We start from the raw sequence: 18,044 nt of genomic DNA, 5'->3' as shown, positions 1-18,044 counted from the left end.
TCATTTCTGTGCGAGGGCTTTCTCTAGTTGTGGCAAGCGGGGGCCACTCTTCATCGCGGTGCGCGGGCCTCTCACTATCGTGGTCTCTCTTGTTGCGGAGCACAGGCTCCAGACGCGCAGGCTCAGTAACTGTGGCTCACGGGCCCAGCTGCTCCGCGGCATGTGGGTTCCTCCCAGACCAGGGCTCGAACCCGTGTCCCCTGCATTGGCAGACAGATTCTCAACCACTGCACCACCAGGGAAGCCCTAATCATTTGTTTTTATTGCCCTCAGGTATATCTGTAAAGTATGAAATGGGTTAAAGGACCTGCATATTAGACGCAACCAATTTCATTTTAGTCTTGTCTCACATCATGTGTCTACATTTTATTCACCAGATATGAAGCAAATAATATTAATAGTATCTTTATCAATTATTCATCAATTTCAAATTAAAAATAGTTTAACATGTTTTTAATTATGATATTATATCTTTTTAAAATTACATAATCAGTAAAAGCAGGGTTGATTCATTTTCCAATAAATATTTGTCATGGACCTATCATGTGCCAGGGACTGCTCTAGGCTTTGGGGAGACTATAGCACAAAACAAAACAGACTAACTGTCCTCCTAGAGGCTTGCATTCAAGTAGAAAAGTAAAAAAATAAACAAATACAAAATGTCAGATAGCATTGTTGCTGTGATTAAAAGAACAGGGTAAGTGAATAAAGGGTGGTAAAAATTCAGAAATTTACCTACTATGTAAACTTTCCAAGACTCCTTCTCCCCACTGATTTAAATGCTGTTTTTACTGTAGACCAACCATATGTGCCGTCCATGTAGACACCTCCATTATTTTTCATATCATAGTATCTTATAATTCTCTGGCTTGATGTCTGTTCTTTGCCCGTAAGAGTATGTGCTTTGAAAGTTGGGTGCATAGATCTTCACATCTGTGTTACCAGTTTCTAACCCAAAGTTCTTTTATACGTGCTCAGTAAGTATTGGTTATATCAGTGAATGAATGATATACTCAGAACTTCTCAGAATTTCTGGCTCTGCTGCCCTTTTTGGGATTTAGAGTTCTACATTTTACATTATTTTATTGGCATTAGTATATCATCCTTTTTTTTTTTTTAATTAGGTACACATCTTTTCTTTTTTTATATACATCTTTATTGGAGTATAATTGCTTCACAGTGTTGTGTTAGTTTCTGTTGTACAACAAAGTGAATCAACCATATACATACATATATCCCCATATCCCCTCCCTCTTAAGCCTCCCTCCCACCCTCCCTATCCCACCCAACTAGGTCTTCGCAAGCACTGAGCTGACCGCTCTATGCTATGCAGCTGCTTCCCACTAGCTATCTATTTTACATTCGGTAGTGTATATATGTCCATGCCACTCTCTCACTTCATCCCAGCTTCCCCTTCCCCCACCACCCGTGTCTTCAAGTCCATTCTCTATGTCTCCATCTTTAGTCCTGCCCTGCCATTAGGTTAATCAGTACCATTTTTTTAGATTCCATATATATGCGTTAGCATACGGTATTTGTTTTCCTCTTTCAGACTTACTTCACTCTGTATGGCAGACTCTAGGTCCATCCACCTCACTATAAATAACTCAATTTTGTTTCTTTTTATGTCTGAGTAATATTCCATTGTGTATATATATGCCACATCTTCTTTATCCATTCATCTGTTGATGGACATTTAGGTTGTTTCCATGTCCTGGCTATTGTAAATAGTGCTGCGCTGAATATTGTGGTACATGACTCTTTTTGAATTATGGTTTTCTCAGGGTATATGCCCAGTAGTGGGGTTGCTGGGTCATATGGTAGTTCTATTTTTAGTTTTTTAAGGAACCTCCATACAGCATTTTTGAAGAACATACCAAGTAAGAAGGGAAGTTTTCTGAAAATTAATCTTTTATCCACAGGTACTACTGAACGAGTGTGCTTGATCCAGGGAACAGTTGAAGCACTGAATGCAGTTCATGGATTCATTGCAGAAAAAATTCGAGAAATGCCCCAAAATGTGGCCAAGACAGAACCAGTCAGCATTCTACAACCCCAGACCACCGTTAACCCAGATCGCATCAAACAAGTGAGTGTTTAGTTGGGAAATCAAAGACTAACATCCACAGTGTAGTATGAATTCCTTATAAAAGAAGCCTTAAAGTTTTAGCATATAAAGTTTTTTTCTAAGTAATACTTAAAACATAACAGAGTTGTCTTTTATTTATTTAAAGACTGTCAGAGTCTCTTCTTTAGATTGATCAGGTAATTGAATTACTCATTTATTAGTGTTACACTGAGGAGCAATTATGTGACTCATTTCTTTTATGGTGCCCTTTAAAAAATTATAGACACAAATTTGATTAGCTTATAGAAATTTAATCTATTTAAAATAATAACACTTTTTAAATAAAGTATAAACATTGAAACTATAGTCTCAAAATTCCTAATACCATATTCTTAAAATATTTTTAGCCTTTAGTGTAGTTATTATGCATATAAACTCCTGTTTTGTTAATTTAATTGTCATGTTCAACATTTTTTATCAACAAATATGTATAAGTAAACTTTTGTACCTAGCAAACAGTTCTTTGTTACAAATCAGCTATTATGTTCTGTATAACTTGTGTAGTATTCATATATATGTCATAAAGGGCCAATGTTTATTTTTAATGTGTGGGATTTTCTGTAACAAAAATTTTACTTGATAAAAGACAATGTGAGTTCTTAAGATTGAATAATGGCTGACATGATGTAGGAAAAAAATGACATTCTTTAATGTTAAATAAGGTGAATTTTTCCCCTCAACCTCTTTTAAATCCTCAAAATTATTTGATACTTTATGTTTATAATGATTGTTTCTGCATTTGCCCTTTTATAATTAGCTGCTTAATTTGTGATCATATTGATAGACTATGCCTTCAAAACAAATGTATTATTCATTAGTTCACAGAATATTTATGTTCATTGTAATAAATTTGAAATGTAGCTTAAAATCTTATTAATTTCATGTTTCTGAATTGAAAAAACTATTTTATACTAGGCAGTGTTATGAATCTATTATAATTTTACCAATATATTGATAAATATAAGGCTGTCTAATTAAATACAAACATAGAAATTAATAATTAGGTAATATATTTTCAAATTATGGGCCAAGACTCAATTTTCTTTTAATTACCATTTTAAAAAGTCCTTCCATGTTTAAATCATGAGTAGGTAGTTGTTATTCCATATAAAGTCGTTCATTTTATACTCTTTGTCAGTGTCAAAATAGTTTAATTTGTAACCCTTTATAGCTTTTCAAGGAAGTATCTTTTAGTTTATACATGGCAGAATGTAAATATTTTAAACTTCTAAACATCAGTAGATATCTTTATTCTTCACAGCCATTTATAGTTTTGAAATGTTTATTTTGTCTGTGCTAGGTGAATACAAAGGATAATTTAAAAACTGATGCCTTGAAAGTGGTACCATGATTTTATCCAAATTCTAAAAGTATGAGTTTAAAGACCTCTAGGTTAAAATCACCTGGGTCTAAGAATTTACAGAATTGGCACTAAAGTGTAGGGTCTATTGATTTTCTGCTTTAATCCAGCCTATTACTTCTCCCCTTTATTTTGTAATTTCTGTAAGTTCAAACATTTAGGGAAGGCAGTGAATATCTTGATTTTTTTAAAAAAGTAAAACATAAAATATACTTTGAGTACTATATCACTGGCAGTATATTCAGGACAATGATATGAATGAATTTTTATTATTTTTATAATACTAAATAGCTAGTACCATCAAATAATAGTCTATGAGTCATTGTTGAAACTTTAATTTTCTTTATGGCAATATGAGATTTATAGGTTGTCGTATATCCAGTGTCAGTAAAGATTTATGAAAGCCAGAATTTTAAAATGTTGGGTTCATTTCTATTTTTATTTGCCTTGTTCAGATAATATTATTTAAATTCAAGATAAGTGGTAAAAAATAATGGTGATTGATTTACTTTTGTGTATTTGCATTCATTTGTAAGCTTTGTAGACATTCATGGCATTGAAATTATTATTGATTATTTAATATTTTCATGTAATCAATAATGTGAAATAGAGTATCATTTTAAAAGATTTATTAAAAAATATACTACATCTAGTAGGGTAATATATTTAGTACTTAAACAGTTTCTTATAAATGAAAAATTTGAAAAATTTACTCGAAAAATCTGAAAGAGAGATTGATCATACTGTAGATCAACAGAGTTATTTATTTATATTCTAAATTGCAGATTCTCTAACTTTCTAGGTATCCTGTTTTACAATGTAATACTTTTTGTTGGATCATTGTCTAAATAGTAAGTGAAGTATATAAATTTAAATTACCATGCTTTTATTTCTGAAGAAATTATGCTGGTAATCCAGTATAAAATAATTATTTCTAAAATAAATTATTTTACACTAGACTAGATAAAAACATATTTCATATAATGTTTATATATTTTTTTATATTTTAGTACATAGATTAATAATAAGATTTATTTTAAAATGGTAGTCTCTCCCTTAACTAATGACATAACATTTACATTCCCTTTGGACTTCAATTCTGAAGTTAATTTTTAAAATAACTTATTTAAAATATTTTTTAAACATTTTCTTCTAGTTAAGATTGTGCAAAGGATAAAATTCGAGTTTTAAAAATTGCTGGGCTGGAAAATGTAATTTCTGCATAGAAATGAATTAATGTTGGATCTGAAATTATATTTTCTTAATTTTTGTTACATATCTATTGTTTTTTATGGTTGATAATTTAAGATTTTGCTTACTACAAAAAGTATAATTAATATGTAACTTGGACTTAAAATAGGAAGTCAGAGTTAGTTCTAAACGAATAAAACTTGCTTTAAAAGTTAGAATTTTACACCATATATTATTATGACTTTTATAAAATATTATTTTCTGAATTATGTGATCTAGATACAGTTGGTTTCTGAATAAATTACATGAACCAGAATATTCTCCCCAAATGAAACCTTATTGACTTAATGAAATCTCAACCAAATATGTTCTTAGGAAAGTAGTACATACTGGTCTCACAAGTCTTTCCTATGGAAGCATGATGATATCTAGCATGACAGCCTTACATCCAATTTAGATATTAGATGTGAACTATTCACTTCTTTATTCTCAAATGTGTTTTTTTGTTTGTTTTATTTAAATCAAATATATATTTGCTAATAGAGAGGGACTCCAATATTTTATATATTTAAAATGACAATAATAATAATATTTATTGAATAATCAAAGTATGTAGCCTCTGTTCTATAGCCTTAATATCAGAAGATTATCATGAGGTACATAACACCATTGTGCTCATTTCACAAGTCAGTATACTAAGAAACAGATATGCAGCAAGAGCCAGTAAGCCAAAATTAAACATATTAATTGCAACATAGAACATTATATTTCTTATTTTCAGGAAATGAAAATAGCAGAGACCTTCAGTGATCTTCAAATAATTTAGACTTTGTTTGCCTAGAAGCTCTGAACTCATTCCTGGGGCACGTCTTAGCCCAGATTTTTTGGTGTACATATTTTCATTTCCACCTTTTATGTTTTGAATTTTGTACTTCTTACTTTTTATTTTCCTCACGGGATTATTGAAACATTTCCTGTTGCTGTAAGTCCCTCAAATCCCCCTCTAAGTATGGTTGTTTATACCTAATGAGTCAATATAATGAACCCCAAAACATGGTAGAAACGACAAATCAGTAAGATAGTTGGCATTTGTTAACTTCCTTTGTCTATTACAGTTTTTCAGCATTTTTTTCTCTTTGGCTCAAATGCATTTTTAAGAAAATCTACATTAAGAAAGGAGTGGTTATAGGCATTTAAATAATTATTTTTTATGTAAAAATTAAATTAAGATACCAAAAATCTCACTTAGCTCAAAGAATTCTACTTTCATCATGAAAAATTGGCAAAATTAGCACATAATTTGTTCATTATTCATTCATTCAATCATAAATTTATTAAATGCCTTCTTAGTGAATTGTAAAATATATTAAAATGTAGCCCTTGCTCTGTCAAGCTAGTTTATGAGAGATCCTAAATACTTAAAATAACTAATAAAAATATAAAACTGTATTTATATACCAAAACTACAATATAAACAATGTAGTGTAAAAGTTTGGAGGAGTGTGAAAGAAATGTAGGCTAGAGTGGCATTTGGTCTTGTAAAATAGGTGAAGACTTGAACTGGACCTTGAAGATTGTACAGGAATTGCCTGATTAGAGGAGAAAAAAGAAAAAAGCTTATTTTAGGCAGATGAAGCAATATGGATTTGAGGAGAAATATATCATAATTGTTAAATAGTAAAGAGATTATCTTGACAGAAGTGGAATATCTGTGTTGTAGTTTAGAGGAAATTAATGTTAGGTAAATCATGTGGGACCAGATAATGGAGAGTCTTAGATGTCTGGCCAAAGGGTATCCTGTAGATTACGGATTCTTCTTAATATTTTCCAAAAGAGTCCTTTTAATTTCTCTGGAAGGTTATGGAAAAAAAAAAAAAAGAGGCACCTCTACCCTTTGTTCTCTTCTGTGCTAATACTCCACACAGATTCTTAGAGTGCTTGTAGCAACACCTATTGGTAGGAGAGGAAGAGAATTACTGAGTAATCTACTATGCAGATCTTTAGATTTGAAGGTTTATAAAATAATATTTTTTAAAACTTCTTTTATGTAATACTCGCAAATCCAGGGGATGTTAATCTTTGCCAGGAAAAACATTTTTATGGTCAAGAATGAAGGATCAGTAATACTGGTAACAGTGATGTATGTGGTGCTTATTCTGTTTCGGTGCCAGCCATTGTGCTATGCTCTTTACATTTATTATCACCTTTCATTCATCCTCCCAAAATTCTTCTGAGGCAGGTATAGAGTCCATGTTATACTTATAGAAACTGATGCTTAGAGGAATTTGAGTAACTTACCCAAGGAAATGTAACTGGTAGTTGATCTTAACACTGAGCTGTATGGCCTCTAAGTTTGAGTAATGCTGATAAAACAAAATCCAATAGATTTCTCTCTTCTGGAATTTTTCAGTCTTGAATAAGCATCTCCAAGAAGAGGACCTCATTTGAAATAGAAAGTCTTGTATCAGGGTGAAGTTAGGAGACCAGGCAATATTTTAAGAATAAGATGATGAACACAGTCTCCTCTGGTGGTGAAAGTTGAGACAAAGCTTGAAGTTAAAAGATATTTCAAAGTGAAATCTGTGAGGCTTTGAGACTGGTTTGATTCCAGTTCTAAAATGATGAGGAAAATTTAAAAATGACTATATGTGGTTTTGAGCCTAGCAAAATGTTGAATTCTAGGAAGCAACTAGTGAATTTTAGTCAGGCATCTATGTGAGATAATATTTTTGTATGTTTGTTTCAGGCAAGTTGAATAAGTTGTACATAGTATGTTTTTTCCTTGAAGTAGTCTTTGATAGAAGCATAGGTGAGAATTTAAAACTGAAAATATAGATCCTTAATTGCAGTATAGGTGATAATTTCACTTACACTAGGAGAGAAAAAAAGAGATAAAGAAGCAGTTACTTTTTTTTTTTTTTTTAAAGGAAGTCAGAAGCATTATAGTATAGTGATTAGGTATAGGATCTAGAATAGGATTGCCAGGGTTCAAATCCTGCCTCTTTAATTTACCAGTTGTGTACATTTGGACAAGCTGTTTTACTTCTGTATACCTCAACTTCTTTACCTATAACATGGGAAGTGTAATAGTAATCTGTTCTGTAATGATATTGTGAGTATTAACTGAGTGGATCTATACCTGGTTCCTAGTAAGTGCTCCTTATTAACCATAAAGATAAAAGGGAGAAATGAGGAAAGTACAGTATAAGGAAAGATGCTAAAAAGGATCAAATACCCAAAGAAAAATTTGAGAATAACTATTTTTTTTAATAGGAAATCATTGGAGATTCTAAAAGTTAGTTTCAAGTCTATGTTGAGAGAAAAGTTGTTATTTGTTAATAATATTTCCTAAAGGTAAAGAGGCTGGTTAGGTAAAAAAAAAGAAAAAAAGGTGTGAAGTGTGGGAACTGCTGACTTGAAATTGTGGATATAAAAGGAGAAAAATACAAGTTAGAGAGACTCACATAACCCCTGCTACTAAAGAGCGAATGGCTAATGTTAAAGAATAAAAAGGAGCTTGAAAAGGTAGAGAAATTGGAGATGCCAAATACAGATGAGATCATTAAGGGAACAAAGTGACTCAGGAGTGGTGGAAAGATAATAGTTTAGGATGTTAAGGTCCTAGCCCCTGAAGAGTAGGAAGTTTGAGCAGGAGATCACAATTTTGTCTACATTGAAAAGAATGATAAGATAGGGAAAAAGTGGTTTGGAAAACTGAACAGGTTGAAATGAGGCCAATTGTAGTAAATAAGGAAGCTCATTCTGGAATATCATGATTTCTTTCAAGTAATAAAAACTATCAATTGAAAGGAAGATAAAATACATGGGATTGAATGGTTGAAGAGAAGGATAAAGGTGTAGAATAGTAATTAGGAGGAATATAAGCTATGGAATAGGAATCAATTGTAAAAGACCTTTTGAAATTAGACAACATGAGTTTATATTAGGGCTAAGTGGTTCCAGATAGTTCAGACATTGGGAGAATGCTGGATACTTGTCAGGATGAAAAACCACAGATAACAATTACATATTTAAATAGCTGATCTATTATTTTTTATAGATTAATATGCAGATTTATTTAACAGAACTGAAAACAAAGGATTGGGAAGGTGATTGCTCAAGTAATGTTACTCAGTTAGCTAGTAGTACCTTCCATATTAAAATTGAAGTTTGCTATTCGTTGCTGTTTTCACTATACATATAATAGACCTTGACAGTCTATTATTGTAGATTTGCTTGAGGTAAGCTTATTTATTATGGAGTTTATTTATAGTAATATTCTCTGGTCCAGTAAAACTGTCACTTGTTAACAAGAATGCATTTCATAATTTGTAATCACTTTTTAGTTCTTATTCCCAAGAGCCTAGTGAAATCTACATTTAATTAAACGACTATTATTAAATCTTGAATTTTAAAAAACTGTTTTATATTCCAAAGGATCCACTATTTTAAAATTATAAACTACTTCAAATTTTTCTGCAATAAGTAATTCAGCCTTCAGCGTTTAAAGCAGAATTCTTAAATAGACATTTGTGTCCTATAAATAAAAATATTATACTTTTCCATTTGAAAGATAAAATTGTGCTAAAAAATGCCTGTGCCCTTCATAATCACTAATTGATAAATATAAAAAAAGTTTTTGGCAATATATATCCTTTATAAATGTTATTTATAACATATTTTAATATGTTATTGCTATATGGATATTCAGTTAGTTACATCTTCCAGATATATATCAGAAGTTTTACTAAATGATTTTTTTTAACTTGAAACTGCTTAAACGTTTAGTCTGCATAGTAAATAGGAATAAACGTGTTTATAAAATATTAGGGAAACAAACATATTGTACATTGAAGTATTTCTTATGAATTTTTCTGTTCTATTTGTGTGGTTGAGAACAATTATCAAAGCTGTTTTTTAATCTAATTAATAGAACCTTTTAAACTAAAGGCACTACTTTAATATATTTACACATATCTGTTTATGAGAACAGTTTTTACCACTAGCATTTTAAAAATCAACTGAAATGCAAACTTGCCGGATTCTCTGTATTGCTATAGGTTAAATTTGTAAAGGAAGGAGACTTTTTGTGTTTAAGGGTATCTATATGCCTAATAGATAACTATCAATAGAGAACTCACCACATGTTTACTTCACTACATGTTTATTATTTTAGGAATATAAACAAGAAAATATATTTAGATGCAATTGACTGTGTCAAAAGACTCTGACAATCTTATCCCTTAAAGCCCAAACTTATTTAATTTTCACCTGTTTTATTTAAAACATTAAACTCTTAACTTCTTACCAGAATATGATATTTAATAACCAAACCCTTAATGATTTTAAACATATTAATATTGTTCCAGAAGTTTAAAATTATTGTTTTTATTTCTGTGAGAAAGAAACAGCATCAGAATTATTAAGGACAATGTTGATGAATATGAATTGTATCAATTATTAATACATGCCCAATACTTCACATATATGCCAAGTAAAAAGAAAGATACCGAATAAATTGACAGAAGATAATATTAATCTTAGTGACCACAAATTCTGAGTCACTTGATATTACTACTTTTTCCACATATTTCTTTGCAATATTTCAAGAGAACTCATATCTAGGGCAAGATGGATGTCATAATGAACACCTGTGATACTTCAAGTTGATTTTATCCTGATGCAAATAGAGGAGCCCAGCACACATACCTCATGCTTCTGTAGGTTAATGAACTTGGCTTCTAACCTGTATTGGGATAGATGGCCTCTAGATTTATTTCACATCTATTTTAGTCAGCAATCTCATAATTACTCTGAGATTAGTAAAGAACATATTCTTAAATATATGTTAACTACTCCCAGGAAATCTGTACAGTAACAACTGTAACCAGAGGTGGGAAAATAAAACCTTTACTCTTCAGTTCATAGTACAAGAGTAGCACGAAGTCAGTAGTGTATGTCTCTGCATAGTATTGCATGGAAAATAAAATATTAGGGTAATTATTAATGACTGGAAATGAAAGTCTCTCTGGAGAAATGACTTTATAAAATGAATTTATTACAAATAGCAAAAACAGAAAACAAAGGATTCGAAGTGTTTTTTTCTTCTTTTGTGAGGTTTTACTTCTGAATGTAGCTCCTCTCCCCTTTTAAAGTATGATTTAACAAAAATCTTGGTATGACTCAACATTAAGTCTAGTTTTCCTCAAAGTATCTTAGGTTTTAACTTAAGAATCAAGAATCCCTAGAGGAGTGGACTGTTTAAAACGTGATCTGATATTAGAATCAGTCTTACTTTGTTACTTGAGAACAGTGAGTTAAGCAGGAGCCTGTGAATTTTTTATCCTTTCTTTTACTCTTAAATGCTTTATTCTATCCTAATTAGGACTTTTGAAATATTAAATGCATAAATATGACTGTATTAAGTAATTTCATCTGCTTTTCCTGACACTGCTGAACCTTTAAAGTTATGCTTTTGCTCATATCTGAGTAATTTTGATGGATACATATTAATATAAAACATAATGTCCATATAGAATTTTGTCTGTACTATAAAACTACCCCATTTCATGTGTTAAATATTATCTATTGAGGGTGCTACTTAAGCGATGCTATTTGCTGAGTGAAAATATACCTTTTTAAAAAGATAAAATCTTAACATCTTACACACGCATTAAGGTTACTCTATTAGACATGAGAAGTTTTTAAAATGTCTTAAGTATATTATGGTCTCATGTGGCATATTTTATATATAGTTTGTATATGTGTTTAGAAATGAAATGAACAATAATTTGATTCCTAATATTTTTGTACCTATTTTCAACAGAAGCTGATGACGCTATAATATATTATACCCCTTATCTATATAAATTTTTAGTGTTTAGCACAAATGATAAAAAAAATTACGGCAATTTGTTAAAATGCTATTAGTTACTTGTTTATTAATATGAGGTTAATGTTTACATTTTCAGACGGGCTCTAAATTTATTAAAAATTAATGTTTTAGAAGATAATGTGATATTAAGAACTCAGAACTGCAAATTTAATTGCTTTTAAGTACGGAACCCTAAATTCATGTGGAATCAACTTGTTGGTGATGTCCAACATATTAAGTAGGTGGATACTTTTATGCGAAAGTAAACTCCATTTCACCACTTCTTTCAATCCCCGACTGTATTCATTGATAGGAAAATGGCTTTCAGTTTTACTCATTAAATTTCTTGAATTTTTGTTTGAGATCTCTTTTCCCCCAAGAAAACAAGAGGGAAAGAAAAGAGACTACTATTCATGAATATGGTCAGGATACCTTTAATACTCATGTGAATTTTTATCAGTCACCATCATGATTTCAAGTCATGAATTTATTTTTACATACTTATGCATGCATATTTACATGCATTAGTTACTTAATTGATCTTAGATTCCATTAAATTTGAATGAATAGGAGAAAAATTTGTTCATAGGATTTTGTTCTCGTTATATTACATTTTATTTTATTTTGTTTTATTTAAATAATCAGTTTAAGGCTTATAAAGGTTGATTTGCTCCTGAACTGCTTTATTCCCAGACATTGCCATCTTCCCCAACTACCACCAAGTCCTCTCCATCTGATCCCATGACCACCTCCAGAGCTAATCAGGTACAGTATCATCCTGTCATCTACACCATACTTTTCACGGGTGATTGCCTGCACACTGGAGAAAAAGATACTGGTGGGTTAAGGATGTATTCGTTCATTCACATATGTGCACCATGAACAGATTCCAAATAACCTGAGAAAGAAATATCAATTATTCCTGAAAGTTTATATGCATTTTTAGCTTTAGATAACAAAAATATATTCAGATGGTAGACTACTAGAAGTTTGGATTTTCCCCCTAAAATTATGACTTTATGAGCTTTGAGGGTTATTTATTGAGTTGGTGTTTATAATCTCCCTTATTATTTCTCCCTAGGATTCTTGGTATATAAGTTAAGAATATCATATATGTAAAAACTAAATGTATAAATATGACTTACTGAGCAAAGGTATATCTTTAAATGTGAATGCATTTTTCTTTGTTTTTTTATTTCAGATATGCCTTACTGTGTAACAATTTTAAACTTTTGATGAAAAGCATTCCTAGCAATCTAAAAGTAACTGGAAATTGGTATTTGCGATAATTTTAATGCTGTTTAACAACTCAGGAAATGGTACTTTCTTAGAATTTAATAATAGCATTTTCTCTGCTGGAGTGGCAAACTTTGCAATTAGAAATATATCTTAGTTTGACTTGATTGTTTTGGTACTGAATATTTGCAGGACATTCTTCAAAAATGTAGTTATTTTTGGCACGTTTAAGGAAATCACTAAAATATTCTATGTAATTCAGAGCTTTACTGTACTTTAACATGACAAATGTTGAAAAATATATTTATTAAAATGATTAAACACATTTTCATTTTGTCTGAGTTGAGCTTCATTTAGGTGAGAAATGTTATTTTCCTTAATATTTCCACTTTTTTACTAATACAAGGCCTTATGGGATTATTTAAATCTTAAACAAGAGCTTATGTTTTTAATATATTTTTCATACAGTTGACTAATAAATTATTAACTTTGAACTATATTTGCTAAATATATTAAATGTGGCTTTTGAATATGATCTAATATAAGGCTATCAGAATTATTTTGCTCATTTATCGATTCTAATAGCTTTGAAACCTCAGGAAAAAATTTTAAATAACTGAAAGCAAAACTAACATTTAGAATGTTATTCTATAGTAGGAGCTTGATTTTTATTTTATGCAGTAGTATTCCCTTCAAACAAAAATACTTTATAATGCTCACATTTAGCCCCAATAAATTGGTTAAAAAAGTACACATCTCTAGTGATGAAACCCAGCACTTCTCTTTGAAGGTAATGGTACTACATAAAGTGAGAACCAAGCTTGTATTATTGATGCACGAAGTTGAAAAGTGTATATACATTTTCACTCATACCGTATCTCCTATATAAGCTTTAATTATATGATATAGAAAACTATTGTGAAAACAACTGACTTTATGTTTTTAATGTTTCTCTTGTACTTCATTCTCTTCCAAATAAAAACAAGACAAATGAGTACAACAGTAATAAAAAATGATTTTTCTCAACATAAAAAGTAAAAAATTCTGGATCTAGAGAGAAAAACCATCTCAATAATTTTGTCTTTGAAGTTAGATTTGTATTTATTTTATGTGAACATGAATTTTTATAAAATGATTTCTTAAAAAGGTTACTTGTTGAAGTTTATTAACAATATAATATTTTTACCCTCTAGATATGTTACTATATCCACCTCTGGATATTTTTCTAATTGGAAATAATAAGTCATTTGTGGTTTTATACTCTGTTCACTGTTCTAGTTATGTTTGTTAAATGTGTTTTATTTATACTTTGATTTCTTCTGTTCTTCTACAAAGAAGTATAATATCTCCTGCATAACATGAGGCAAGATATAAAAGAACAAAACAAAATCCTTAAATTCATTGAAGGAATTGTAGTTATCTTTCATCTTTATGTTATTAGTAGTTTGTAATTATTTCATTCCCTATGGGTATTTCCCAATAGATTCTATTAATGTTGTAGGACAGAAGATAATTTGGTTTCTGCTGTTTATTCAGTCTTTAGATAGCTCACAGTTGTTTCTGTGGATAGTCCTAATTAATTCAGCTTCACTAAATTGACTTAGATCTGTAAGAGTAACCAAGATAGAAAAATGGGTTTTAATGTGATCATCTTAAACTCTCCATACTTAAAATAGACTCTTAAACCTATAAGAATATAACTTTCATTTCTGGTGTAAGTTTACTGTATTCTTACCCAGCAATTTAGCAGGTATGTCTCCAGTTTTGTGTTAAAATTATTGTTTATGTGTTATAGCTAATCTGGTATCCTCTGCTGTTAAAAGTAACTGCAAACTTTTTCCATGTGAATTTTCATAAACCAATATAAAGCAATCTAGACAACTACTTGTGTTATTTCATCTATAATAGCTAAATGAGTTATGATTGAGTTTTCTTTAGAATAAATAGTTTGTTACAAACTAATGTAATAAAAGGAACTAAGGGACTATTAACATTTAGAAAACCCAAAAATAAAAAGCACAGAAAATACATTAAAGAGTAAGTTTTATCTGCAGTTTCAACGTTTAAAAATCTTTTCTGTTCTTTTTAAAAATGACTATAATGTTTCAGTACATACTGGATTTTACTTTCCTACCCTCATGTTTCCACAGGTCAGACTGTTCTCACAGATCAGACTGACAGACTATAACTACAGTGTTATGGGTCTATACTAATTTCCCCTGGAAAACTGAAGGACTGTCATATGAGAAGCTTTATAGAATGGTGGTTACAAGTCAAGACTGGAGCCTAATTTCCTGTAATCAAATCCTTATTCTGCCACTTGCTGAGTACATTGGGCCTCAGTTTCCCCTTCTGTGAAATTCAGATAATAAATTCATTAACTATTCTTAGAACAATGCTATTCTAGAGTGTACTACTCACCATATAAATGTTAGGTTATGTTTATTTAATTTTTTCTGATATTTCTTTCAAGTGATAATGAAAAAGATTATTCTTTAAGATGGTAAATAATATAGCATAAAACAGCTTAAACTGTTTGAGTTTTATCTTTAAAAAAAGATTCTGTGATACTAATATTGCTGCTTTTTCAACTCTAAAATATTTCTATACAAAGTGTCTGTATGCTTTTTAGGCCAGCTTAAGATGCTCTATAGTTATTTTCTTCCCTAGTGAGAGTACTGAGTTACTTGTTGTCTAACTTATATATCAAATTGCTGTTATTTTCCTATTAAGAAAGAAAAGTTAGGGCTAATAGTTTTACAACTTACACTTTCTTTTGCATGCATTGCATATTGCAAAGTGCAGGTTTGACACTTTTTACATGTGGAACTTTAACTAAGAAGCAAATATAAAGATACAAATAGAATTAGAGTCTTAATGTGTTTATAAACTTAAGATGAAAAACAGAATCAGTTGGATTTGATCAGTTCTAAGTTATCGATGCTACATTTTTCAGTCACTTCAAGATTCAACAAAATGGTTTTGTTAATCAGTCAATGGTGCCAATAATTAAATTCTTAATTTTAGATTCCTGATTGTTAGCTCTCCTGGGATTCTTCTCAAATTTCAGGAAAGTGAAAAGAATAAAAAGAATAGTTTCAGAAATATGTGCTTTATAGATATTTATTTATGTACTAATAAATTTGAAATTATATATCAAAATATACAAAACAAATGAAAATAGGTAACTCATACTCATATATAGCACTTTTGCTATAGTTACAGAAAAACACAAATAGAGCTCACTGGTCCCGCTTTGATTTCATGAACACAGATCTCAAATGGACCCTTAATTCTGTCAGGTAATCATAAGCCCAGTCACTTTTTTACTCTTTAGAGGACTGTTTCATAAATTCTTGTCTCCTTTCTCCTTTCCTTTAATTAGTTTTCTGTTGCCGTATAAAAGATTACCACAAACTTATTGGCTTAAACAGCGCACCTTTATTATCTCATAGTTTTTATGAGTCAAGAGTCAAAGGCACTGTTAGCTGAGTCCTCTGCTCAGAGTCACAAGTCAGCAATCAAAGTATTGGCTGGGGTGTATTCTCATCTAGAGGCTTCACTGGAGACTAATCCGATTTTAAGTTCATGTAGGTTGATGGCAGCATCCAGTTTTTTGCAGCTGTGTGACTGAGGACCCCAACTCCTCATTGGCTGTTGGCAAGAGGAAGCTCTCAGAATCTAGAGGCTGCTCAGGTTCCCTGCTGTGTGACCCTCTCTACAGGCATTTCACAGTTTGGCTGTTTGCTTCTTGCAAAGCCAACAGGAAAATCTCTCTCTTTCCATTGTGTGTTAGCAAGATGAAGGCTTACTGAACCTAAACACAGGCGTGACTTCTTACTTCCTTTGCCATACAGTGTAACTTAATCAGAGCAGTGACATTCCATCCCTTTGCCATATTCTGTTGATCACAATTTCTACTCACACTTAAATGGAGGGAACTATACAAGGCATAACACCAAGGGAGCAGAGATCATGGGGCCATCGAAGAATTGTCCCTGCAACAGCACCCCAATATCTCTTGCTCCATCCTCACTCCCGGCTGATGATCTTACTTCCTACTTCACTGAGAAAAATGGAAGCAATAAAAAGAAAAATTGTACAAAATCACAGCTTCATTTATACCCACATATTCTACCTCTCATCTATTACCATAAACTTTCCCTGCTCCTGTCTAAAACCGGTAATTTCAGTTGCACATTAAACCTTATTATTTTTTCTTTACTCAAGGTCATCTCTTCAACAATTCTACCTTCTCTCTCCTTTATCTTTCAAGTTTCTGATCTCTATAGGATCATTCCCATCAGCATACATACCTCTGTTTTTTTTCTCCCATCTTAAAAGACAAAACAAAACTTCTTTTAGTCTCACTTCCCTCAGCAGCTAATGCCCTATTTCTTATACTCCTTTGTAGCAAAACTCACAAAAGTTATTTACTCTTTGTTTTCCAGTTTCTGTCTTCCCATCTTTTCTTAAATTCACTCCTATCAGGTTTTTGCCTCCATTCTACCAAAACTGTGTTTGCATAGGATATCAGTGATGATCACATAGCTAATTCCAGTTGTCTGTTCTCCATCTACATGTTATTTGGCCTATCAACAGTATTTGTTATAATTTGTCACTTTCACTTTCTTGGTATACTTTCATTACTTGGCTTCTAGGATATTATTGCACAACCTTGATTTTCCTCCTGTATCATACCTTGTGCTTCATCTCAAAATCCTTTGCTAGTTCTTCCCATCATCCCTCTTAATGTTGGAGTGATCCGGGTCTTAATACTTGAAACTCTTTCTGGGTATATAGTTTTCCTTCTCCTCATATAATACCTTGGCTTTTATATTCTGACATATGCAAAATTTATGTTTCCAATGAGAGGCAGGTTTACTATGAACTAATGAAGCTTAAGCCTTAAGATTCCTAACCTGCACATGCTTATTACAAGACCCTCTACCTAGTTTTATCTTTATAATTTTGAATGTAGAGGACAAAGATGTCCTCTAAAATTGTATAAGATCCCACATAACTTGGGTTCACATTTATCTCTCATCTGGATCTCAGAGTGAAACTACAGACTGTATCCAGTTTCCCACTCCGCATTTCCACGTCCATATCTAAGGGACATCTTTAATTCAGAAGTCCTAAAACTACTCCAGACCTGCTCCACCTATAGCCTTTACCGTCTCAGTTGAAGCAATTCCATACATCCACTTTCTCAGATCAGAAATCTTGGATTCATCCTCATCTCTTTTCTTTAA

The 18,044-nt window shown here is 31.2% G+C and overlaps 1 protein-coding gene across 5 annotated transcripts in view; it reads left to right on the top strand.

The window, feature by feature from the left end:
• NOVA1 (NOVA alternative splicing regulator 1) overlaps positions 1 to 18,044 on the top strand; it is a 140,546-nt gene that overhangs the window by 104,858 nt on the left and 17,644 nt on the right. For 4 of the 5 annotated variants that reach the window (XM_059914020.1, XM_059914021.1, XM_059914022.1 and 1 more), the window contains 2 exons: positions 1,923 to 2,089; positions 12,247 to 12,318. In XM_059914020.1, the coding sequence (XP_059770003.1) occupies positions 1,923 to 2,089; positions 12,247 to 12,318 (239 nt within the window). Of the gene's footprint in view, positions 1 to 1,922; positions 2,090 to 12,246; positions 12,319 to 12,754; positions 12,839 to 18,044 lie in introns of those variants that run through there. The other variant, XM_059914024.1, reaches the window with a different exon arrangement.

The sequence above is a fragment of the Balaenoptera ricei genome, chromosome 2 (genome assembly GCF_028023285.1).
Source record: "Balaenoptera ricei isolate mBalRic1 chromosome 2, mBalRic1.hap2, whole genome shotgun sequence".
Classification (NCBI taxonomy): domain Eukaryota; kingdom Metazoa; phylum Chordata; class Mammalia; order Artiodactyla; family Balaenopteridae; genus Balaenoptera; species Balaenoptera ricei.
The sequence above is the reverse complement of the archived record's forward strand: the minus strand, read 5'-3'. Positions and strand labels throughout refer to the sequence as shown.